This window comes from Centruroides sculpturatus, unplaced genomic scaffold (assembly GCF_000671375.1).
Source record: "Centruroides sculpturatus isolate CEXI.00-Female unplaced genomic scaffold, Cexi_2.0 scaffold152, whole genome shotgun sequence".
In the NCBI taxonomy this organism is placed as follows: domain Eukaryota; kingdom Metazoa; phylum Arthropoda; class Arachnida; order Scorpiones; family Buthidae; genus Centruroides; species Centruroides sculpturatus.
In genome coordinates, this window is record NW_019384348.1 from 543,794 (window position 1) to 569,482 (window position 25,689).

At 30.7% G+C, this 25,689-nt stretch overlaps 1 protein-coding gene across 2 annotated transcripts in view; it reads left to right on the forward strand.

Moving 5' to 3' along the window:
- Nucleotides 1–24,857, forward strand: part of LOC111636807 (serine-arginine protein 55-like) — a 27,462-nt gene extending 2,605 nt beyond the window's left edge. Inside the window, exons 1-8 of one of the 2 annotated variants that reach the window (XM_023382148.1) lie at nt 1,829–1,984; nt 5,570–5,697; nt 5,769–5,839; nt 9,463–9,570; nt 10,384–10,456; nt 20,233–20,306; nt 20,373–20,510; nt 24,024–24,857. In XM_023382148.1, coding sequence (XP_023237916.1) covers nt 1,963–1,984; nt 5,570–5,697; nt 5,769–5,839; nt 9,463–9,570; nt 10,384–10,456; nt 20,233–20,306; nt 20,373–20,510; nt 24,024–24,324 — 915 coding nt within the window. In that variant the 5' untranslated portion in view covers nt 1,829–1,962 and the 3' untranslated portion in view covers nt 24,325–24,857. Of the gene's footprint in view, nt 1–1,828; nt 1,985–5,569; nt 5,698–5,768; nt 5,840–9,462; nt 9,571–10,383; nt 10,457–20,232; nt 20,307–20,372; nt 20,511–24,023 lie in introns of those variants that run through there. The other variant, XM_023382154.1, reaches the window with a different exon arrangement.
- Nucleotides 24,858–25,689: the final 832 nt, after the last annotated feature.

Here is a 25,689-nt window from a genome sequence, read left to right on the forward strand (position 1 = left end):
CGACGTAAGTCGAATTTACCTGTCTCCGAATCTACTTATCACTAGGAAAGCATTTTAAATAATATATGGTTAATAAAAATCTATTTTAAGCTTACAAACAAATAAATTTTAGTTTTTAATATAGTACAAAAAAAGTAATCTAAATTTACGAATGCGTGTACTGTAAATACAGTACATACTTGTATATATTTTAATATGATTTTATGTGCTTTAAACGTTTATCTAGTGATATTACGACTTCAATATTTGTGGCGGACAGACGTAAAGTCGAATAAAATGACTTAAACTTGATTTTTATTTTTCTATATACTTTTTTAACAAGCGACGTATAATCGGGAACGACGTAACTCGAAACTGACGTAAGTCGAGGTATGCCTGTATATGCGTTTCTTTTTGTAGGGGGTTAAAAAGAAAATTTTTTGAATAATGGATATTTTCCTAGAAGTGGGAAATCTGTTGTTTGCAATATAATGGATTTTTGGAACAATGATTTTCAGCACTCCCAAGCAATCCATTAAAATGAGATTCTACTGTATATGCGGGTTGCCCAAAAAAATTGTTCTAGAAATGTCTATTAAATATGTGTCTGTTTAAATTAAAATGCATCATAATGGGAAAATCCCATATAAACATGGGTTCTATTGTCAGTATTTAAACAATTGTGATTGTGTCCTGTACACAACCCTCCCAATTTTTTTTGACCTGCATGACATTTGGTTAATTCATTGCACTCAGTTGATGCTGTGGGGGGAGGCAAAGAACTGTCAGTTGGCTTAACCTGTCCTCCGTTGTTCCTGAAAATATTCATGTTGATCTCATTGATCTGCATGAGTGATCCCGAATATTTTCATGTTTACATTGGAACATTTTTTATGCTAAATGTCGCTATGCGTCACAATTTTTATGTTAAAACAAACTTTTAAAATTTAATTTTTTTTGTTTCTATATTATTCAATATATTTATTTTGTTTGTGCAACATAAAAAAATAATTTTTAATGATACAGTAAGCACGATTATTATTTTAAAAAAAATTAGGCTTAACATCGACGAAAATTCAACGTGGCGTCACAGGCAACAAATAAAAATTTCAACATCGAATAGGTTAATGATATTGTGCACAGAACATTTTGGGATGCATGGCAGACCTCGTGCAATTTATGTATTTTTATTTGTTGTCATCTTTGCTACTGGCCACATACAGTATATGTAGATAATAATCCTGCCAATTTTGACATATTGATGAGCTGTGATGATTTCTCTCTAACTGCAAATTTTCATCTTCAGATGGCCTGCAGAATTTTGAAAGTATACCAAAACATCACCATAGAGTTAAGATTGGGTTTTCAAAATCGCCATTAATAACCACCTGCTTTCCCACTGAAATTCCACTGCTTCCACCATAAGTTTCAGGAAAGGATGAGAAGAAATGTAACGATTCAAATATACGAGTGCTAAGATTGCTTTTCTTTTAACTTAGTGCTCGTATATTTGAACATAAGACTAGACAAGAAGCATATCGCATAATTCAAATGTAATGATCTTGAATGGGTCTGTGCTGTACCAAAAATGCATGCTATAAGCGATTTCTTCCTCTCATGGAGTGTGTGATGTTTTTCTGTTTAAATTATTTTGAATTTGTTGCCTCTTCACTTTAAGAAAATTTAATTTTTAACATATGAATTTTTTTATTATTTAAAAAATGTACAAATTAAATTAAATCATGAAGTTTTTTATATGACATAGCTAATTATGTAATTGATTTTATGCAAAGTTTTTCATTTTTTGACAGTGACTAAAGTGATATTTTAATTAAAAAAATTTATATAATTGTGTACAAAATGGGCTGAAATAGACTTGGCCGAATAATTACATAATGGAAAGTGGAAATGCAGAGGCATTAATAAGGAATAATGTTATAATCGGTCAGGAAAAATTGGGGAATCACAGATGGAATTACCCGTATGGATCCTGTAATAATTTCATGTAAAGTACTTTATTTATATTACATCCAAAATTTAGGATTTTTATTTAGTTATTAATGAAATTTTCTACACATCATTTATGTATATTGTGATATTATTATAAAATATTTTCTATCATTTAGTTTTTTGTCTATTTTGAAAAGACTTCATGGCACTTTTCATTTTTAACTTCTAAATATTAAAAAAGAAAAACTTACATGTACACATAATCCAACTTCACTAACTTTATCTAAAATTTGCATTATCAAATTTTTTAATTCACAGCCATTTGTACTACCAGTAATATGAATGGCTGCAATCTGTTTCTAATTTATATTATTTCCACGTAAAAGAACAGCTGTCAAATGATTTTCAATATGGGTATTTCATAAAATAAAGGTACCAATAAAAGTGTTGTTTTGTCATAATCTAGATTTTCTCATATTTCCATTTCATCTATACTCAACGCTCAATCTCTTCAAAAGGCAGTCATGGATTCAACATTAGTTTTTCAAAACTACATCTTGGAGTATTCCAAACTGAACTTTCCATGATGATGCTTATCAAGTGTGCTATATTATGGAATAGAAAAGTTCATGAAATAAAAAATTATATCACTTTCTTCCTAATACAAATCTTAATTTCAATCCTTTCATAATCCCTTCTTCAGACTACTTTTAAAAAAATTTTTTGCACTAATATTAATAATTTGTTCTTCAAATAAAAACGTCTGACAATTTCATATTTATAATAAACAAAGACCTACTTACTCGTGCCTCTAACTGGTGTGTAGAAATACAAAAATAAATAATTTTGTAAAAACAAACGTTTTCCGAACACCTTCCGTGTCCTCCTCCAGGTAAAACGGTTGGATTCCTTATTCCCGAACACAGTCACGCAGTTTTTTAAAAGGAGAAATTCAAACGATGTTTCTATTGCGCATGCGTTGTATCTGTCATGTTCCTTTCATTCGGCATTGCATTTACTCTTCTCTTGTGTGTCTGATGTATTATTTTTATTATGTCCTCGTGTAACCTCCTACACCAACCACATTCTTAGTAATCATTATGTAATAAGGCTTGCCAAGCTAACGAAAGAGACATTTCTTCTCGGGAGTTAATGTGCGTAGATGTAGTGTGCGCCTTATATATTTCCATCGCTTCTAGCCATTTGAGGTGTTTCGTGCGTTTTGTTTTGACTACTAACGATGCCCCTGCAAAATCCACATTGATGCCCGGTTCTGACGCATAAATCGCGAGTGACGTGGTGGCTCTCCGTGATTTAGGAGTTGGCATAATCAGTATTGCACACGGACATTCAAACAGCTAGTGGCACACCTGCACACCATCAAACCAGAGTTAAGAAAATGGACAACCAGCCAACAGAAAAACTGGAAAGAAGAAATAGTACTTGCCCGACCAAGGACTGGACACAACACACAACTATCTAATAACAAAGGGTATCCAACCGATATGCTCAACTTGCCACACCCCTTTACCATTCAATATTACTAACATGTCTTCAGTACAAAACAGATAGAGAATGCTACTTTTGACAACATACATCTTTAGACAACCAAGCTCTATGGAATATACTAGACAATAATGGACAAATCCAACCTATAATGGCATATCTGAAGGCAGTAAACTTCTGTACAGAACTCTAGAACATACAACAGAACAATTATGACATATGTTGCCAGATCTTTTAGGTCTTAATAACTGGCTGGCATTCTTGCCTACCTAAGCTTTTGTGCCACAAAAATCCAATTCAACCAACCAACCAGAAACTGTTTAAAGTAAAAGATCAGTGAATTTACACTTATTTTAATTGATTCCTGGATTGAAGATTGTGGTGATGATTCATATGAATGACTGGTGAATGATACAGATATTAATGATAATTTTCAAGTCTTAACTAATGAGATTGTGGCATTTATGAGTGAAACTAGTGACTGCTGAAAATGAAACTGATGAAGACGATGAAAGCAAGAACAACAAAACAGTCTGGTGCACACTAAAACATTTGCTGAATTGCTGCTACTAAAAAAGGATTTGGAGCCTATTAGTGGCTGAATAGATACTATCACTGAACACTGGTAGTTGGTTGTGAGTTTGCACTGTACCAATGGACTGAACATGTGGAAGCTCATTTTCTTCACATGTTTAACATCTAAATAGAGGCTAGTTTTCCATAGAAAGTTATCCTAGGAGACAGATTGCCTATGTTTAGTATTGTTACATTGCTATATCCCACTAAACCAGTGATTACCAAATTTTTTCAATCCACTGCCCCCTTTGTTTCATAAAGTTATACCCAACACCCCCTAACCCATTTTCTCTTGTGTGAGAAAGAGTTAGAAAAGTTTTCCTAAGAATATTTCCATGAATCTAACACTTTGTGCCCTTACCGTACATTGTTCTTAACATCTGGAAACCATTAAACGCAATGTTTCTTCATATCAGTTTAACAGAGAAAAGGGAACAGCTTTCAGTGACCCCAATTTTGCCTTTGGTCACTGTTCAGTACCCTGCCTCCAGCGCTCCCTAGATTTACTCATTGCCCACTTTGAGAAATGCTGCACTAAACCAATCAAACATATCTGGATCTAACAAGAAAGGAATGAAGTTTACCTTTTGTGTAAAGGCAATAAGCAATTATTTATTTTATCCTATTTATATTATTTATTGTAATGAAGATGTTTTTCATTGAGTTTTTAGTAGGTTTTGTTTTACTGTTGTCTTTTCTTGTGTACAACCTGCAATGGTGTATATTTCACAGGAAATTTCTATAATGAAACTAAAACCTTTACATAGCCTACTCCATTCAAGACATTCCTATTTTCAGTACTATATTAGAGGAAACTAGAAAGTACTTACCCAGCAGTATGAGCAATTAGGAACAGTTTTAAATGATGAATTGATAGCACTTAAAGATGGTCAGCTCTTCATTATCAGATTTTGTAATGCTTGAGTATTTTATTGCACCAAAAGATAAGTTCCTTTTATGCAATTTCCTGACAAAATAAAGAAGAAAAGTGAAGATGATTTACCACTGTTGATATCAGCTTTTAAGTTTTCTCTATAAAAATAAAAACTTATGCTTGGTCATGCAATGATTGCTTAAGCAGAAAAAGCAGCCTCTCCAGATGCTTTAAAAATATTTTCAAACTAATTTCCACTGGCCTCTCAGCATCTGCTCTGCTCAAATTTAGGAAGATATTTTGTGAAGCACTTAATGCAATGCTGAAAGTGGGAACATTCCAACTGTATACTCAGTATCTATGGAAACAGCCATAACTTCATAGGCATGACTTCCATGAGTGAAACTTAAAATTGGCATATAACCTGTATCCCCTTTCAAATTACCTTTTTAAACAACTTTTTGGTTGCAAGACTTCTTTTAATCTGTTTTCAATATTTGTCGTTTTTAAGGATGCATGTGTTTGATATGAGTGGTCCCATCTTTTTTTTTTTTTTTTTTTTTTTTTTTGTGAAATTTTTGTAGTTTCAATAAATACACAATTTTTACCATTCTATAAAATAAAATTTTTCTAATAGAATGCTTTACATATTGAAATTAATAATTTTACAAATTAATATTTTAGTCACCATGGGAACTAGAGTTTATATAGGACGTCTCAGTTATGATATCCGAGAAAGAGATTTAGAGAAGTTTTTCAAAGGTTATGGACGAATAAGAGAAATACTTATCAAAAATGGATTTGGTTTTGTGGTATGTATTATTTAAAATAAATTTTTTATTTTTTGAAACTTAAAATTAATAGAATTGTTTTGTGCTTTTAGGAATTTGATGATTATAGAGATGCTGATGATGCAGTTTATGAACTTAATGGAAAAGACTTGTTAGGAGAACGGTATGTTTTAAAAAATTTATTTTATTGTGTGTGATGTATAGGACAAGAAATAGACAAATTAAAATTGTTTAAATGTATTAAAATATTAGTTGGGTAGAAATAAATTTGCATTATGACACACTAAGGACTGCAAATTTACCAACTTTTTTATTATAATTGATAAAAGAATAAATTTTCAAAGATATTACCAGTTTATTTTGAGTCCAAATGTGAAAATTAGCACATTAGTGAATGTTTAGTTGCTGATTTACTATCTAATGGTAATTAAGCAATCATTAGTTTGTCTAATTGAATTCCTTTCATTCTATTCAGAAAAGCAAGTTACATTTCCTGAAAAATAGAGCATACTGTATTTTCTTAGTTGCTGTGATTAAAAAGGTGCCATTGTGAGCACACTCCTTCAGATAAATATGTTCCATTTTTCAACTAAAATGTTGCTTAACTAAAATTGCCATTTTGCACTAGGTATTATGGGTAAAGAAACAAATTACCAAACTGTCCAGCATTGTGCTATAATACAGCATTTTCCAGACTTAGAAGCCGTCCATAAATTACTTAATGTATTTTGGGGTGGGTGGGGTCAAGGATTTCTTACGATTTCTTACTTGGGTAGGGGTAATAGATCTTGTCTTAGGTAATATTCTTATTTTTATTTTTTGATCTCATTGAATGGTGGCGTTTTGAATTTGGCTTCAATTTGGCAGTTTCTATTAAGAACGCTCATTGTCTTGTGACGTCATAGAGTAATAACACTAGCAGATTCACGCACTACACATTTTTTGTCATGGGAAAAAGGCCATGTGGTGGTTTCTCTCTTGTTTTTTATTAGAATAAGTGCATCAATCCTATGGGTGTATAACACTAAGAATACATAAACCAAAATACATGATAAAAAGTAAACATAAAATTAGTATTTGGATTTTAGTGAAAACTAAAATGTAAAACTAGAAATTAGAAATTATAAATAGTCTTTTCTTCCATATTTTTTGAATATAATTGTAAAAAGCATCAAACAGTGGTTTCTGAACAAGCTTATTGAGTGGATATGGCCACCTGAAACCAAGCGTAAAAATTTCTAATTTCAGAATAAGTCTATCTTGATCGTAAATTGGACAATGATAGATCATATGGTCGACGGTGTCTAGGTTTTCTGTAGGGCAAAAGCAAGAAGCAGTTTCTGCCTGGTTATACATTGCCAGGTAGCTTCTAAAATTATCATGCACAGTAAGTAGTTGAGCAGTATTAAATCTCTAAGTAGTGATGAGAAGCTATATTCAACACTAGGAAATTAAAGTGTTGTTGTTCTACCAGTTTTACTGCTCAACTACTTTTACTGATTCCACTTTTGTATAGCGTTGTCTATAATTTTTAAGGCTGCTACGTGAGAGAGGGATGTGAGTGTAGTCCAAGTCAGTGTCTTTTGTAGCTGACTTAGCCTCAAAGTAGGCTTTTTCATTTCCTAGTATGCCAGTATGGCCAGGAACAAATATAGAAGTTATCTTATTTACATGATTTTTAATATGGCGCTGGATATATGCGATTTTATTGCTATTGCAATTGGGATTTAATAGAGTTTTTAGGACAGACTGATTATCACTGTAAATGTTGATAGACAGAGTTTTGTTTGGTAGTGAAGTGGCCCACTGAACAGCTTGGTAGTCATCATCATCCTCAGCTTGATAGATGAAGGTATGTGGGAGATATATTTTTAGCAAAATATGTCAGTTTGGAGGAAGATACAGATACTTGAGCCAACAAGAAGGGAGCTTATGGACCCATCTGTGTAGATATTAATGTCTGCATGATTATCCATGGAGGAAGCAAATGACACCAAATAACCTTGTTTACAGGATGATGATCAGAGATAGTAGGGTAATTGCAGTGTGGTAGCATATGAACAGATGTAGATAGGAGTACAGATCGTTGTTGAGCCTTGACATTTGTAGTTCTGATGTAGTAGTTTAGAACCTTTTCTACAATACATAGTGGCAAAGGAAGGAGCTCTGCTGCTATCAGAGAGGCATTAGTAAAAACAGTTCTGCAGCACTTTGAAATTCTGATGGCAAACTGGCTTTGAAGAGAGAGTAATTTACTTGCTACTGAATTTTTACTAGTTATATGACCACAGCCAGAGGCCGTGTAAAGTAGTATTGGTTGTATTGCCCCATTATATAGAGTTTTATAAGCTTTATTATTTAGTCCCCAGGTGCACCTAGCACATTTCAGCAACATGTAGTTTATTTTCTTGACCTTAGCCAAGATATAATCAATATGGCAACAGAATATGGTTTTTCTCTATTTTCTCTGGTTTTATTTTGTATGACGTTTCTGTTTACACGTGCACTAGCTAGTTGATCTGGCAGTTTTTTTTGTCTTTTGCGAAAATTAAAATTAATATAAAAATAAATATTATGACGTTGATTAATGATAATAATAATAATGTTAATAATTAAAAAATAACGTTCTTAAAGTAAATTGTTCATTTGAATTCATTAAATTTTTATATTTTAAAATTTGTTCACATAAAGTCTTTTACAAATAATAGTACTTACATATTAATTAACTAATTAATAATTATATATTTTTAACCTAAGGTTTTTAGGGTTTCATAAAAAATTGTAAAACAAATTCTTTTGAAGAACTATTATACTTTTTTTTGTTTAATGTATATTGCATTTAATGTAGAATGTATTGTATTTTTAATTTTATGTAGTTCTTGTTTTTTGTATTTGTTAATTTTGGGGACCTATCAATTGTCATTTTGGACTTTTTTATTTACTTGTAAAAATAAATAATGTATCAAACATACATAAATATGTTTGATAATTACAAAATCATTCTCAACTCATTTAACTCATTTCTTAAAAAGTATTATTTAAATTTACAGTGTATTAAATCAATAGAAAACAATGGCAATTTTAATAAAGAAAACAATAAAAAATGTATTTTGTTGTCTAGTTGATAGTGTTCCTGTTGAGGTGCACTGCTGATTCAAATAACTGGTCACTTAAAAAATAGTTATAAAATAAACAAAATGCATTTGATTTATTAGCTTTAAAAATGTTTTAAAAGATGTACCTTATAATTTCAGTTGCAGAATCTTAGTGCTCCATGGAGCTCACTTTGGGAAATGTTGATGTAATATACAGGCACTCAGTGCCAGGAAAAACTCTTTAGCAGTTTGACTAATTAGTTGTGAAAAATGTTAGTTAAATTTAGAAAACCAGAACAATCCTATTTGCTGGTAATCCAATTTACCAGTAATGCAATCCTTATGGTATTTCATATTTATAATTTGAAATAATTTTTGTAAGAATCATTAGCTTTTAACTATTCTAAATCTTCAAACTTATTATCTAATACAAAGCAACCCTTATACTTCCAGACAATGGGACATTGAGTAGAAATGACAGGTCAGCTGGGTTCACTTCGTTATACTTTTTGAGTAGCTTAAAATATTCATATGAGAGTCACTATTGATAATGTACTAAAATAAGCTAACTAGATTGTAATATTCACAAAAATAGATTCATTTAAACAATCGTTTATAATTTTAATAATATATATCTAAGATTAATTTCCTGCAAAATTTTGTTACATATGAAACTGAATTTTTTCATTAGAGTCACTGTGGAACATGCACGTGGTCCACCTCGTGGAAATGATCTTTGGGGTAACAGAAATAGAGGAAGACGAGGTCCTCCACAAAGAAGGCGCACTGGAAGGGATAGGTAAATTTTATAAATCATTTTTCTATTATTTTATGTTGTATTTCCACTTTCAGTAGCACAAATGAGAATTGCTCAATTTTGGTAAATTGATATATAAATTTTTTGTTAAACTCTTGAAATTGTTGTCATATACAAATCATAGTATATGTTAATTATTTACAATTAAATAATTTAGATATTTTTTCTTTTAACATAGTCATTTATTTTTAATTATCATTTTTATTATGTAAAGATACATAACAGACCAAAAATCCTAATTTTTATATTCCCTATTTTATATTAGAAACATTCATAAAGCCTATTACTATGATAGTACCAATTTGTATTGATAGTAGAATGCTATAGTATGCTCTTACTGTCATTTGCATCAGTGATGCATAGTTGATATCAGCTGTTGGAAATGGTGGTGTCCTGTACATTTATTCTGAATTTTTATTTTATTTATCTTTGTTAAATAAGTTCACCGAATACAACTTTTACTTGAAAATATTTACATTGATCTGTAGGAGTTATGGTAAGGGTACATAGTGGTTGGTAAGAGATGTTTATTGTGATAAAGGTTCTGATTTGATGTCTACATGAGTTGACTCCTAGTTTTGAAGAGAAAAGCAAAGCCAGCTTATAAGCCATCATATCTGATAGTTTACTCTCTTAAAAATAAAAATTACATTGATAATTTTGAATTTTTTTTCACACAAACAAGATTTTAGATCTTTATATTGTTGTTGCATTATTTCATATATACACTTCTAATATAGGATGTACCTTAAATATATTATAAGTAAAATTACATAAATGAAAAATATATTTCAGTCGATATGGACCACCTACAAGAACAGATTATCGTCTAATAGTAGAAAACCTTAGTAGCAGAGTGAGCTGGCAAGTAAGTAGTATTACATTATTAAAAAAAGAATAAAGAGGTTTTATTTATATTGATAAGAGAATTTTTATAATTTTTCCAAACAAAGTTAAATTTTTTTAAAACTGCTGATATGAATTAAATGCCCAGATATTTTTGTCATTTAAAATCACTTTTATTAGCTATTAAAACATCTTTTGAAATCAAAATTACTCATCTTATAGGATTTAATCTAAATATAAATTTTTAATTTTTAATATTAAGAAATATGGGGAATTTTGGGAGACTGCAAATGAATCGGAAGAAAAAGTGGGTATGGTTTAATATTATATTAACCCCTTCAGTACTTCATAAATGAGTTTTTAAATATTTTTTATTCAAGTAATGAAGGGTTTAATTGTGAATGAGTGATACATAATTTGGTGGTCGTGTTTTAAAGTTTTTTTTAAATATGTGTATAAAACATTGTAATTCTTGAGTTTGTCATTTGTCTATAACTGTGTCTTGATGACCCATAAATTTAAAAACAGTTCACTTATACGGCTTGTAATTTTATAAAATGAACTGTTATTTAGTCATATTAAATCATGCCCATGTTTATTTAAATATATGGCTGCATAAGATACTTATGCTCTAGAGCATTTCAGCAAAGCTCTATGGGTAAGCCATATTTAGTAGTATTAGCTTTAGAAGAAAAATTCTCTTTCGATCTAAAACAATGTAATGTTTCTTTCATACAAGATCCTAACGTGTAGAACGCACCGTCCATCCGTTGAGGTTTGTGCGTTTCACTGTGGGTCGTTGAGTGGTTGGCTTACCCAGTGACTCCTACATTATGAAAAATCAGGCTTCGAAATGAAAAGTACCAAACACCCATAAGTTTGAGGGCAAGGTCGCGCAAGGTGTTGCAGATACCAAACTGGCAGGTATCAGGTTGAATTATTGCCACCTTTCTTGAGCCTACAGACATGACCGTCCACCATCATGAATTCCGGTGGCTGACAGGAACCTGCCAAACCCCCCTTAAATGTGTCGAGTTCGAGTGGAAGCTGGATATCAGGGCCGCCTTTCCACGTATATAACCAGTAGTTGGTCTGGGTTCCAGTCACCTTGGCTTCCTTTCCATATTTGGCGTATCCCAGTTCTTGTGGTGTCGAACTCTGGTGCCTCTTGCATGGCCCAATTCTATATCATAGCAACAGGTAAATGTTTAAAAAGAGTTTTCTTTTATCAATAAGTATGAAATTCCATTTTAATTATAATGTATGCATGATTGCTATATTATAGTATTTCCTTTTTTTTTTATTTAAAAAAAAATTGCAGGTTATGCTGCACTGGTTCATAAAATATTTGTATATACAGGGTATTTCACAAGAGTTCCCGTATCCTTGCTTTTTCTCTCCTCTCTCAATGCTTCAGATCATTTCATTTCTTTTATGTGAAATATTTGAAATGAAATATATAATACAATGACCAATCTCCAGTTAAGATTTCTAAATTTAAATCTCATTTACTTACAGAATATTTTTTATAGAAAATTGTTTAATGTGAGATTATTTTAAATTTTTATCCCAAAAGAAATCTGTTGTGTACAATATGTATAATCATTTTATATGGTATTGGTTTTTTTTTTGGTCCAATCTTTTGTATGCTAGAAATGCCATTCTTTTGATAAGGATAACATATCTTTATGCAAAATACATAAAATAGTAATGTAAAAAAATTTAGTTTTATGGAATACTCAGCAACATTTTATCTATATAAAGATAATGTCTTCTGAATATTGGTTTTTGTTTTTCATTAAAATATTATTACAATGGCAAGATGTTAAGGTTCATTTGGGTATGTAGAATATTTTCAAATGTATTTTAACAATGTACATTCTTTTTGATAGTCCAGATGTGAGAATTGAAACAGCTAGGAATAATTGTTAATTAAAATACTTCAATAAATGCGAATTTTGAAAATTATAAGGTGGCAGTACACTGAGGGAATAAATTAAGATTATTTAGACTGTATAATTTAATGAAACACTTTTTAAAAATACACTCCATAAACTAATTTTGTATTGATTATTATAGTTTAATGCTAAATCCAAATTTTTTGTATATAAAATTGAAGTATTTTCTTGCAAATGTAAAATTACTTAATTTCCATATAAAATTTATTTTAATGTGATTGTTTTTAAAGTATTATCTTTCTAAAAATTCTTTTTATTATAATATGATATTTATATAGTGTTTAACAAAAGCTCCAATACTATATAGATAGGATGTTTTTTGAGGTAATTAAGTTTTTATCTGTTTCATAATAAAGAACAAATTTGAAATTTTTTAGAAATGATAGAGAAAAAGATTATTTAATTAAACAGATTTAAATTTGGAAATCAAAAGATGGTGTTAATTGGGTTATTTCATCTCAAATAAATGACAAATGAAAAAAACGAAAGCATTAACAGGGAATGAGAGTTCAGGAATTTTGTGAAAAACACTCTGTATTTATAGTCAATAAAGTAATTATTCATATATCTTTGGAAAAATCCACTTTTAATTCACCAAAGACAAATTACAAAGGATATATATATAAAACCTTATTGTCATAACTCATCATGCAAAAAGTAATTCAGACAAAAAGAATCGAAAATATAAAACTATCCACTTAAAAAAAAGGCATTTCTTTTTGTAATGATGAAACATATTATATCAGACTTCAATTAATCATATTTTAATTGAGCTTTAATTTCTTTTATTTCTTCCAACTTAGAAGATACAAAAGTAGCTTTTAGTGCAGAGAAAGAAAATTGTTTGAGTTTTGCAGAATGAAACTTTCAAGCTTTTCTTTCTCTATACTCTGTAATTGAAATTTAGTGACTGCATTTTGTTAGTAATAAACAGAATATCTCTTCACATTCGTTAAATTAATAGGGAAAAATTGGTAATTTTGGATGTGATGTGTATGGAAGTTCTGTTGTAGAAAAAATTTCCAATTGTAATCATACAAGTTACAGTTTAGAATTTCATGATTCTGTCAACAAATTGTATATTTTAAACAATTTTTGTATATCTTATTTGCATGTTTTTGTGAAGTTGTGTAATTTTGTTTTTCTCTCTTTAGATTATTTTGTATCTGTAAATATTTTTATATGATTTAATGAGATGTTACTAGATTTTTCATCTTCACAATCTGATGATTTCATTTCTCTCAGTATTTTTACACTATTTTTGTTTCTGTAGCATACAGTTTTACTGAAATTATACATATTCTTTGTTAGCTATTAAATTCTATTTTTTTCTTCATTAATTCACTCAATAAATACTTAATAGTGCACTGTATATTAATTACATATATGTTTATAAATTCAACTATAAGCAAACAGACACATTCATGAAAGATTTGTTTTGTATGTAGTTCTACCATCATTTGTAGAAATACATATCAAATCAAAAAGTATAATTCCAGTTATTAACACTAAAACATGCATTTATTTGTAGATTAATTCAAATGATGGCTTACATTTGTTTTGCACATAGAATAGTTTCTGTTTAATCAAGTTAGCCACTACTTCAGGACATATTTTAAAATCCAAAAACAAATCAAGAAAGTAATCAGAATTTGTTGTTTGATACTGTGCCATTTAATGATGGCATATTTGTCATCTGTATGTATGTAATTTGTTATCTATATGTATATTTGTATCTGTGTGTCATATCTGGTATGGATCCATTAATGAATAAGTTGTCATTGAGTAATTCAGTAATTAACATATGTATTTTCAAGCAGTATAGTGACTTTGGTTCAAGTGATGACATGCTTATGATTGCTACAGGTGTACGACATTCAGACTTACTCAGTAATGAGCAGATGTAGTCCGTATACTTTAAACTTTTAAAATTTTACAAAATTTCAAACAACTGCCAAGATGCCTGTGATTGATCCTAACACAGAATTGCCTTACTTGCCAGTCCATCTAATATCAGTTGTTGCTGTCTAGTGGAGATAATTGAATTTTCCACATAGTACAGTTGTAAGATAAACTTCAAGTAGAATGGGCATTATATGACAACAGGAAACATTTCAAAAATGGGAACATAATTGAAGAAGCCTTCAATGATACTCAGTTTTAACTGGTTTGTATATATTTGTCAGTGGTCTAATGCTAAAAACATAGATGGCTAAAAAGCTGTGCCACAAAGATTTCAAAACAAGGTTTTAGTTGTCTCAGTAGAAATATAAGCATGACATTTAATTCAAGAAGCTATGTTGAGAAAGGCAATGCTGCTTCAAGTGCTAAACAAGAAAATCCACAGAACTGTTTAACTTAGAAATTTTATGCATATGACATCTACAGTGTCTGCTGATAAAACATTGTTCAATTGTCATGTACAATTTCTTAAGGTACAAACTCACATCATTAGATTTAAGGAATGCAACAGTCATATCAATGTTAAGCTGTTTAAATATATCAAAATGAACAGTTATTTGAAAAATGAACAGTATTTGAAAAATACTTTCTTTTCTAAGACTAAACAGTTTAGCATGGCCATACTGAACCTATGGCTCACCAAGTTTCTATTTGCTGCCCATAACATTACATTAATTAAGTACTTTTTAAAACTACTTGCAATTGGCAAAAGTTTTTAAAACCTTGAGACACTGGCAACTTTCAGCTGGTTGGTATGAACAAACACAATGCTCTCATGACCTGTTTGTTTTAGTTATGAAACTTTATGCATTGTTATTTCATCTCTTGGTTTAGTGTAGTTGACACTTAGTTATAATGTGGTGACTGTTGTAAACCATGTTGTGTGTCAAAAATAATTTGATTACCCACAATGGCAAGAGTCTTCAAAAAATACAGATGAAAAATATCCAAAGAAAATAGCATTTCAAGACAATCAGGAAGAAGCATGTTTTGTTGTCACATGAACGCAGTTAGGCAAGTTGATTGATTTGTTGCAAAAATGTAATATCAAAAAAAGCTAACTGAAAGCTCCAAATGGTAAGAAAAAACTTAGATATTTAAAGACAATTTGAGTTAGAGAACAATAGAGTGAAAAATGCCAATTCTGAGTAGATTTATATTTTTACTTCTCTTGCATTATATAAGGAATCTTTGATAGTTTTTTAAACAACCTGTGTAATGCCTTTCAGCAAAATGTTCAATGTAACTAATGGAATTGAACAGTTCTCAGGTACATCATATTGAGATAAAGTGAGATGTCCTCTCATTTTGGACTGGAATGTTACAAATTGGTATTGGGCATTAGATAAGACTGTCTGAATATTTTATGGATATCCAATAATTAGGATCACTTAGGATAGAATAAATATTAAAATGTGAATTGGGAAAGTTGAAAGTAACCTAAATCAGTGTCAGAGGACTATGAAAACCTTTTACTTGGAGAAAATTTGAGTTAAGGAAATTCAAGTTTGAGACATTGAAATACCTATGCTATTCCATTGAAGACCTATCAAGTGCTTCATTTTCTTAGAGTTAAAGAAATATTTGAGTTAGAAGTTTTATGGCATATAACATTACCATTATGCCATAAAACAAATTATTTACTGACACTTTTTTGGGGGTCTTTAATAAGATGTGAAAAGTTGACTCTCTTTAAGAAGTCATTGCAACAACAACGAAGTGTTATTTCACAGTGCAGTGGTGATGAGCATCTGAAATTTGTTACATAAACATCTGAATTCATTTACTGACACAGAAGTAGTGGTGGAATGTTTCATTGATGCTTTCAGTGTTTGATAATTTTAACAATAAAAATTAAATAATAATGCAAATTTTAAAAAAATGCAGCTTTTTGATTCTGCCTGCATTAGACTTACCGAAGATATTGCAAAACACATTTCTCATCACATCATAGATTTGAAAAATTGTAAATATTTTAGTTGGGTTTTAATTCCAGCGTTGACATTTCAGCAAGATTACAATGTTCCATTTTTGTTAGATGATGTACTGAACAAAATTTAATTCTTGTAGATTTTTTGAAGTCGTTCCTACGAAGATTCAAACCAGAGGCACAGATTGTTTTGAGGATGAGATTTTTTGGAGATGAATAATAACAAAAAATCAGTTGTGTGTGTACACTAATGAATGTTCTTCAATGACCGGATCTGGAGGATTTGTTTTTCTATCGAAAAAGAAATACAGTAAGAAAAGTCAATGTTTACCAAGAAAACTTTGCAGCACATATTTCCATGATCAAAGTATATGCCATGATGAAAACAGTCATAAATTTAGTGAATTATATCAGATCATGAAAACTGAATCACAGAAAATCAAAAATCTGTTTGAAGAAATGAACAGCAATTATAGTGGCATTCATTTACTACTGCTATATGATGGCTCAGCAGAGGAAAGTTCTAGGTCAGATTTTTCTTTACTACAAGAAATTATTTTATTTTTACAACAAATTTTACAATAATTTTGGATGATGTATTGTAGCCTTTCTGTGCAACATCACAAAAAAACTCGGTGATCTCAATTGCAGAGTGAAAATAAAATTATTTTATGAGTGGCAAATAAAGTATTTGCTTTTGAAGAGAAACTAAACATTTATTACAAGGAAATACAAAATCAAATAAATTTAATTTTCCAACTATTGCAAAAAATGGTATGGACACTTCTCCAGAAAACTAGAAAATCATGTTAAATTATTTGGATACCTTATCCAAGGAATGTAAGAGTAGATTTCAAGATTTAAGAAATGTTAAGAATTGTCTGTTGCTTTTAGAAACTGGTTACACAATTGGCTGCATTTGGATATGATTATGCAAAGTGTTTTAATGAATTCATCGAGTTCAAAAAGATACGGATCTGAAAGATAATTTTAAAGAAAAGAGGGAGAAAAAGAATATGCAGTGTGTCTGACAAATAGAAGACTGTACAAAAATATGCTCTCCTGATTCTCACCTTGTTTTAATCTATGTATCTTTGGGAATCATCCTGTTCTAAAATGAAATATGCAAAGAACATATATAGAAATTAGTTTACTGATTCTCAATTTGATGACATATTGAGAGTTGCATGTTAGCAATTATAAACCTGATTTGTATAAAATATTCAAAAGTTTATCCCAATATTAAATATCACACTAATTTTTAAATAAACACTTGGTAACATTTAGATTTTGAGTTTTATTTTTTACATTAGTGCACTATACAACATAATATGTTCCAGCCAGTGTAATGTTGCAAACATACATGGCCCAAGGAAGAAAAAGGTTGAGTATTGCTGGATTAGTACCTCTGTACTATATTAACAGTAATTTCATGGATAATCTCTGAATTTTTTAAGAAATGGTTAATGAGTTTGGGATGTATCAAAGGTTTTTGTTACTTTTTGTCAACTGTATAATACATTGTCATTTAGATTGAAAAAATTATGTGGAATTTGTTTCCCATTCCACATTCTTGCTGCAGTCATTTGACAATCATAAAATTTACATATATCACAAAAATTGGTAAACTACGTCTTTAAAAGAATGCCTGATGCATACACTGTTTTGCAAAAAAAATTGAAGCACCCTGAAAAAAATAAAATTATGATGAAATTTGGCATGGTTCTTTTGAAGCACACACGAATGATTAGATTTTGGTGACCAATGAGAGAAATGTGGGCACAGCATGCTAATCAAATGTAGACCTGATATAATAAAGTAGATGCCAAATGCTGACTGCAGTCATTCAGACGAGTGTTGTTAGAGCTAACCAAGTTTACCACCAGCAATGCCATTATGGTATCCCTGGAGACCCTACACACAATTGTATGACTGAGATAGGCTGTATCATCGGAAAGCAGGATGGTCATACAACAATTGGTTGTTGCCTCAGCTTTACAGACACTGCTGTTGCATAGTCGTTGCAGCAAAGTACACACCAATACAGGGAAGGAAGGTCCAGAACAACCACTGTCAAACAAGACAGACTGATTATGAGACAAACCAGAACTGTTCCAATAGTATTATTATCCACATTACATTGTGCTGTAGAATCTGCTATATCCCCCAGCAACATCATGCACAATCCCAAGATGCCTGTCTGAGGCAGGATTACACTCGTGTTGCACTTCAAGACAACTGCATTAACTACACTACACTGACTGATCCATCTGGAGTGGTGCTTTGCTCACATTTCATAGATGACAGCAGAATGGCATTGAATTGTACTCAGCGATGGATCCTACTTCAGCCTGCATGCAGATGATCATTGCATCCTGTCTAGAGGAGACTGGGCAGTCACTCCCAAGAAGTCTATGTTGTGGAGTGTGACATGTCCATTACTTCTAGTGTTACTGGCTGGGGATGCCATTACTCATGACAGCAGGTCTTCCCTAGTAGTAGTTTAGACAACATTAACAGCCCAGTGATATATTGATGACATCACATGACCAATTACTGTTCATGGTTACTGCCAGCTGCATTTTCCAACAAGATAATACCCAGTCCCATATGGCACACATGTCCCAGGAAAGTCTCCATGCTGTTGAAACCCTTTCTTCAGTGAGGTCTTCAGACCTTTCATCCATTGCCTGCCCATCATGTGTGGACAACACAGAGTACCTATGATCTGGAGCAGCATTTGCAGAACTCCTGGACAAATCTTTGGCATGATGACATCGAGGCTCTGTATGATTCTATGCCATGGTGTATCTTGGCATGTATCACAGCCAGACGATGTTTCATGAGGAACTAAACTGTATACGTTGCTTTGTCACTGTTAGCTATTAAAGTATCCTATAACTCTGAAATTGTGATTATTTCTTCATCTATACTTGTACATTGAACATGATGAATTTTGTTGTAATTGGACACTTCCTTCATGGTGCTTTAATTTTTTTTTCAAATGAGTGTATATTAAATTAAAATGATTTTTAGCAAATACTTTTTCTGGTCTGTGAAATTTTGTTCTAGAATTTAAGTATTTTTGTTGCTCACTTAACTATATTTTTTTTTAACGTAAAATGTTGAATATAAAGTAAAACTTATAAATAGGTAGGCAGCTGCTTAATTGTGCCAAAATGTCCTCATGTACAGTACCTTAATTTACCAAAATTTAGCATAGGTGATTGTGATGTGTTAAAAGTTAACCTAAATATCAATTTAACTATTATTGAATATTTTATAACTGTTTTTTAATTTAATGTTAAGTGGTCCTTATCAAACTCAGTTGTGATATTGTCTAAATTGAATATACCCTCAAAATTAAATTAATTTCATTGCAATAATAACTTAAAATTTTAATCTAAATACAGAGGAATGTGTTACTAGTATAAAATGCCTTTATTTTATACTAGTGGTATATTCCTGGAGAAGGCATAAAATGTTATATATACAAATATGTGTATATAATGTGCAGCATTATTGATTAGTGATGTTTTAGTTTATGTATGAATAATGTATTTTCATCATTACAAATGAAAATACAGATCCAACTTTGTTTGGTTAAAAAAAATTAAGGATTACATTTTGCATGATGACTTCAAGAAAAATTATGGCAATTAGTCTCTCTCTCTCTGTCTTCTGAGAGAGGATTTTCATAAGATGTATGAACAATGTTTTTTGCTGACTGTATATATATATACAACTATATATTGATAAACTTGTGTGTGTTAAATTTTTGTTTTTTATGATTATACATATGTTAATAATGTTCAGTGATAGAAAAGTGAAAAAAAATTGAAACAAAGGTTAGATTTTTTTGTAGATAACAAATATTTGATAATTAGGGTTAATATGTATGTATGTATATGTATGTTATCAAAGATGATAAAATTTCATTTGTCCAAGGATCTGAAAGATTTCATGAGACAAGCTGGTGAAGTGACCTATGCAGATGCTCATAAAGAGTATCGAAATAAAGGGTAAGAAAATTATTTAAATTTTATTGAATCAATAACAAAAGATATATGTATAAATCTTTATTTCAGTGTTGTTGAATTTGCATCACTCTCTGATTTGAAAACAGCCTTAGAAAAGCTTGATAATACAGAATTGAATGGAAGAAGGATTAGACTTAAAGAAGACCGATATGGTGGTGGTGGAAGCAGTAGTAGTAGCAGAAGGAGGTTTGTTTTTCTTTCTTCATGCAGACTAGATTTAATTCTTTTATATCAGTTTATCAAACAAGAGATATATGAAAGAAGCAGAGCTTTCAGCACAGTTTTGGCCAGTATCACCACCACAAATCATTGGCTCTTAGTGTTCACTTATTTTAGATTCCAACAAGCTTTTTGATAACTGGAAATTCCTTACTTTACACAGGTCTTCCACTTGCTGCTAGTCAAATTGTTTTTAAAAATAAAACTATTCATTTGACTAACAAAATTGAGTATTCATTAAATTGCAAAATGACCTCCCAAGGTTGTTCATCAGACTTAAAAAATTTTCTAGTACATATCTATTAGTCATTATAACACAATGCCTACCATCTGCTTTCATTTTCTGTAAACTGGGCATTAACCTTCCATTGGTAAGATGCAATTTGTCTTAATCACTTAAGTGTGTTTATTTTACATATGCAATTGTCATTTTATGTGATCAGTGCTTTGATGATACATACTATAGACCTAGATAATTAGGGTTTCTCAAACGGGATCCCGGTTGTTTTTTTAACCCGGGAAATTTTTCTTATCCCGGGAAATCCCGCAAATTTCTTAAAAATTCACTTTTTTTCTTATTTTGTGTTAAGGTTGAGGAATTTTGCAAATAGAAAGCATAATTAACTCATAAACTGTGAGAATACATTTGTAGTTATCAATTTTAAACCTACTTATTAGTTTCTTAAGTTTTTGCTCATTATAGCATGTCACAAATGGTCAATAATCAATACATAGCTTATTTGTGTCATGACTCTCAAAATTCTTTACTTGTTGGAACCTGTAATATCTGGAATAATTGTGCTTATGCTGTCTTAATTTTTAACCATGCCCAATAGCTTCGATAACGCGTAACACCATGTTCTATGTCTGTAAGTACGAAGTTTTTCTTCATAAACCTGATGATCAAAGACAAACTAACTGACGAATTATTGGGCTATAAGCTTGATATTTCTATTAAAGCAGTCGAAGTAGACAAATGAAAAATACTAGAGTGCAAAAGAAGTATTACAACCTCGAAAACGAACTTGAAATCTTCCAGGCTACAGGTGAAAAAACACATAATATCTGTCTTCTCTTAAATGCATTAAACACTATTCCAATCACATCAATTGAATCGGAAAGGGCATTCTCGGTGGCAAGACTTTTCATTACTAAAATAAGAATTAGAGTGAGTTATCGGAGTATTGACCATCTTTGCTTTTTAAAATCTTATAAAAGTTTGCAATATTTTGTATTATATTTTATTTAAAAAACAAAAATTACCTTCTAAATTAGAAGTTCATTTTTTTTAATTTTTAACTCAACTCAAAACATTTTTTGTTGCTGTTGTATGCAGTTTCCAGCAAACTTTAATTAATTTTTTTCTATTTGTGAAAATTTCTACGTTATTTAAAGGTCATTTTTATTATAGGCCTATAGACCTTACACAGCATTATTAATATGATTTTGGAGGTTACAGAACTTTAAAATTACTTTAAAAAATGGAAAATAATTATATCATTTGATTTCAAGATATTTTGTATACCTTAAAAATAATTAATTCTATCCCGGGATCCCGGGAAACAGTTCACTTTTATCCCGGGATCCCGGGACAAGCAAAAGACCGGGAAATGAGAAACCCTATAGATAATAGCCTGTCTATGGTATTTGTTGTTGATGGTTGCAGGCCTGTGAGCGTTGACAGTTCAAATTGGTAACTGAGCAAAAAATGTTGTCTCGACCAGTGTAATTCAGAAGAATGCAATGATAAGCTTAATATTGTATTGTAAAGGCTAATACATTTAGTCCCTTCTCAAAATTTAGTGTGTGTGTTTTAAAATGACATCATTTTTCCCCCGCGTGCAAGGTGCTACACAAGAACTTTAAATCTGACTTAACACACCTGAGTAAGCCTATAAATAAATAAATTGTAGTTATAGTACAAAAAATTTCCAATTGTAACACTTCTTAAGACTCCTGGGGTGGATCTCCCCTTGGCATATTGCCCATATGTTACATTATTGTGTATGAATAAAACCAAACCAATGAAAGCATGTCCCATACAATTATAACTTCAAAAAATAATTAAAATTTTGTCTATTCAAACATTATTTTCAAAATTCAGTCAAGTTAATCTACATTCAAAAAGAGAATAATTATATGAAGCCCTCAGTGACATACAGTGCTAACCCTCAAATTACATTTATGAAGTAATTGAGTTTGAACTACAGGCAATGTTTGAGCAAAAATATTAATACACACCTATTCATACAATTTCAGGATTTTTTTTTCAAACATTTAAACTCCATTACTTCATAAAGTTGATTCTGATTTTGGTTAGCACTATATATCACCGAGGGCTTCCTATATTAAATTACAATTTTATAATCTGAAAACTGAAACCTTTCAATTCATATTGTTCTGTAAAATCATTTCTCACATCCTTCAGTTATTCTCCACCTTTTTAATAAACTTCTTGCAAAAAGAAGTTTCTTGAGAATTCCTGAAAACATCAAAATTAACTTAGATATCTTTTTCTATAGAACACCTTAATTGATTTTTGCAAACATTAACTGTAGCTGTTTGTAGAATATATTCTAAAAATGAAAAGAATCTATAACATAAAGAACAAAGGGTATAAACAATATTAATAACCTATTAGCATCCTAGCTAGAAGCAAATTTTTTTCTTGTTTAGTAATCCATGTTTTTTAACATTTATCAATCTTCAAAAATTTTAATTTAAGCAAGTAAAATATTTTCACACATTCAAGGAATGATCAGTAATTTTTTTGGTCAGAAAGAAGTAAGTTGGGAATAAACATGAGTATACAAACAGTCAGGCAGTTTTCATTGGGCTCTGATTTTACTAAAGCTCATTAGGATTACATATGTATGGTGACAGGTAAGTGGCACTAAGTCACACCAGGCTCCAAAATGGCAGATTTTGATGAGCAGCATGGGTGATAGTTTGGCGTGAAATTGGGAAAACTGTGTACCTATATCATTTTTTTGTTTTACATGTTCTTTGTACACCTTTATGAACAATTAAACGATTGTTTTACTTACATTTTTAAAAGTACTTCTTTTCAGAAATTCTATCCTTTTTTTTTAGCCCTTTTAAAAAAAAAAAAAAAACTTGCACCTCACCTTCCAAGTTTACTATTACAAGCTGGAACCACAAAAGTTCTAGTGATTATTTTTCTGTTTTTTCATACTCAGAGATATATACCTAGAGGAAATTACTTGTTATTTTATCTATCTGTTTATATCGTGTTAACCAAAGTACCTTACTTCTGATTATATCACCACTTGTGGACAAATTTTTGTTAGGCCAAATTGAGCAATAGTTGGCAATGGAAGATGAGTTGTTATGTAGTTGCACACCATGAGATGGTATCAAACAAAATATAATACTGAACTTATTGATATGCAGTAATTAATTATATTAAATCTACATAAATCTTATAATTTATTATATTTTTCATGTTTTCTTGCTTAGATCAAGATCCAGGTCAAGATCAAGATCTGCATCTGCTTCTAGAAGCCGAAGCAAATCATCATCTCGCAGTCGAAGCCAAAGCAAGTCTAGATCGCGCTCTGTTTCCAGATCACAGTCTAGATCCAGATCTCATTCGAAATCAAAATCTGCATCAAGATCTAGATCCCGATCTCATTCACAATCTCGTTCACGTAGTCAAAGCAAATCGCCGAGACGTTCGAGATCCAAAAGTCCGTCGCCCGATCGTGCAAGATCAAAAACACCCGAACAACCAGCAGAAGAGAGTCCAGAAAGAGAGTAATTCTTTGATGTAACTGTGCTAGTTTCAGATAAAAATTTAGTAGTTTAATTCTTATTTAGAAAAGAAAGTCTGCCAATGTCTCCTATTGATATGTATTCGACCAAATAAACCTGTTCATTTTATTTTATGGAATATTTCGTTGCTACTCGCATAGATGAAACGTTGAACTGAAAACAGAAGTATAATTTTACTTCATTCAGAATTACAATAATTATAGACATACCTCAGTCAGTGTGCATTTTTTTTATGATTTTCACAAAACTTGAAAAACTGGAGGCACTTCATTTTGTAAATAGATTTCAAGTATATAAATGTGTTTACATATTATGTATATATGTGTATATATATTTGTGAGTGAGTTTTTTATAAACAGGCATAAATATACATATACATATATATAATGTATATTACACAGCATATATATTTATATATATATGCGCTATATATGTATACTTATATATATATAGCATGTGAAGTGTGTTTAATATTTCCAAATGTAATAATTTTGACATTAAATAAACTGGTGGAAGGAAGTTCATTTGTAAGTACGTTAATTTGTGAAAAATATTTGGTTTTAATGAATTTCAATTACTAATTTTGCATGTACTTTACCTACAGTATATATAAAACACTTAGCTTAAGATTGTCACGAGATTTTTGAAGCCTTTTTTTTTTTACTTTAACGTTTTCCAAAGTGTTGTCTTACTGATTTTCTAAAATCTCTGTTTTGAAATATCTAAATTCACAAATAAAACCCCGAAAAATAAAAATTTAATGATGTGAAGTACGGTTCTGAATCCAACAATTGACTACTTTAAAATTAGACTACTTGTTTAGAGTTGCAGCCCCAGCAAGCAGATGGATTTGCTCTATCTGATACGGGATTCTTATCGAAACTGCTCCACAAAAGACTTGTGTCGTGAGTATTCAAGTTTGTACGGTTGGTTATCTTACCATTTTTTAAGAATACATCGACTAAGTAATGGCTTCGTCGCCTGGGGTATTAGTAAACAGCTATTCATTATCTAAAATACATTATTCTTTTACTTTCCTGGCGTTATGACGGAAACTATAGCGGTCCGGCAAAAAATATCCCACCCCAATTTTTACATTTTTGGATTCGGGACATCTTGAAACGTCGAGAAAAGCGCAAAAAATTGGAGGGTAATTTTTTTCTATGTATGGATATTAGGGGAGCACGATTTTGTTCGTTCTATTTAAATCTTAACTCCCGTGCTTTTTGTCGAAAATTTCTGAAATTTTGCAGGGAGGTTTGTTTATTAGGGAATTGATGCTATTAATTAATTAATTTGGTGATTAAAGGTTCAGAGAGGGGGGATAGAGGGTCATACAGTACGGTAGGAT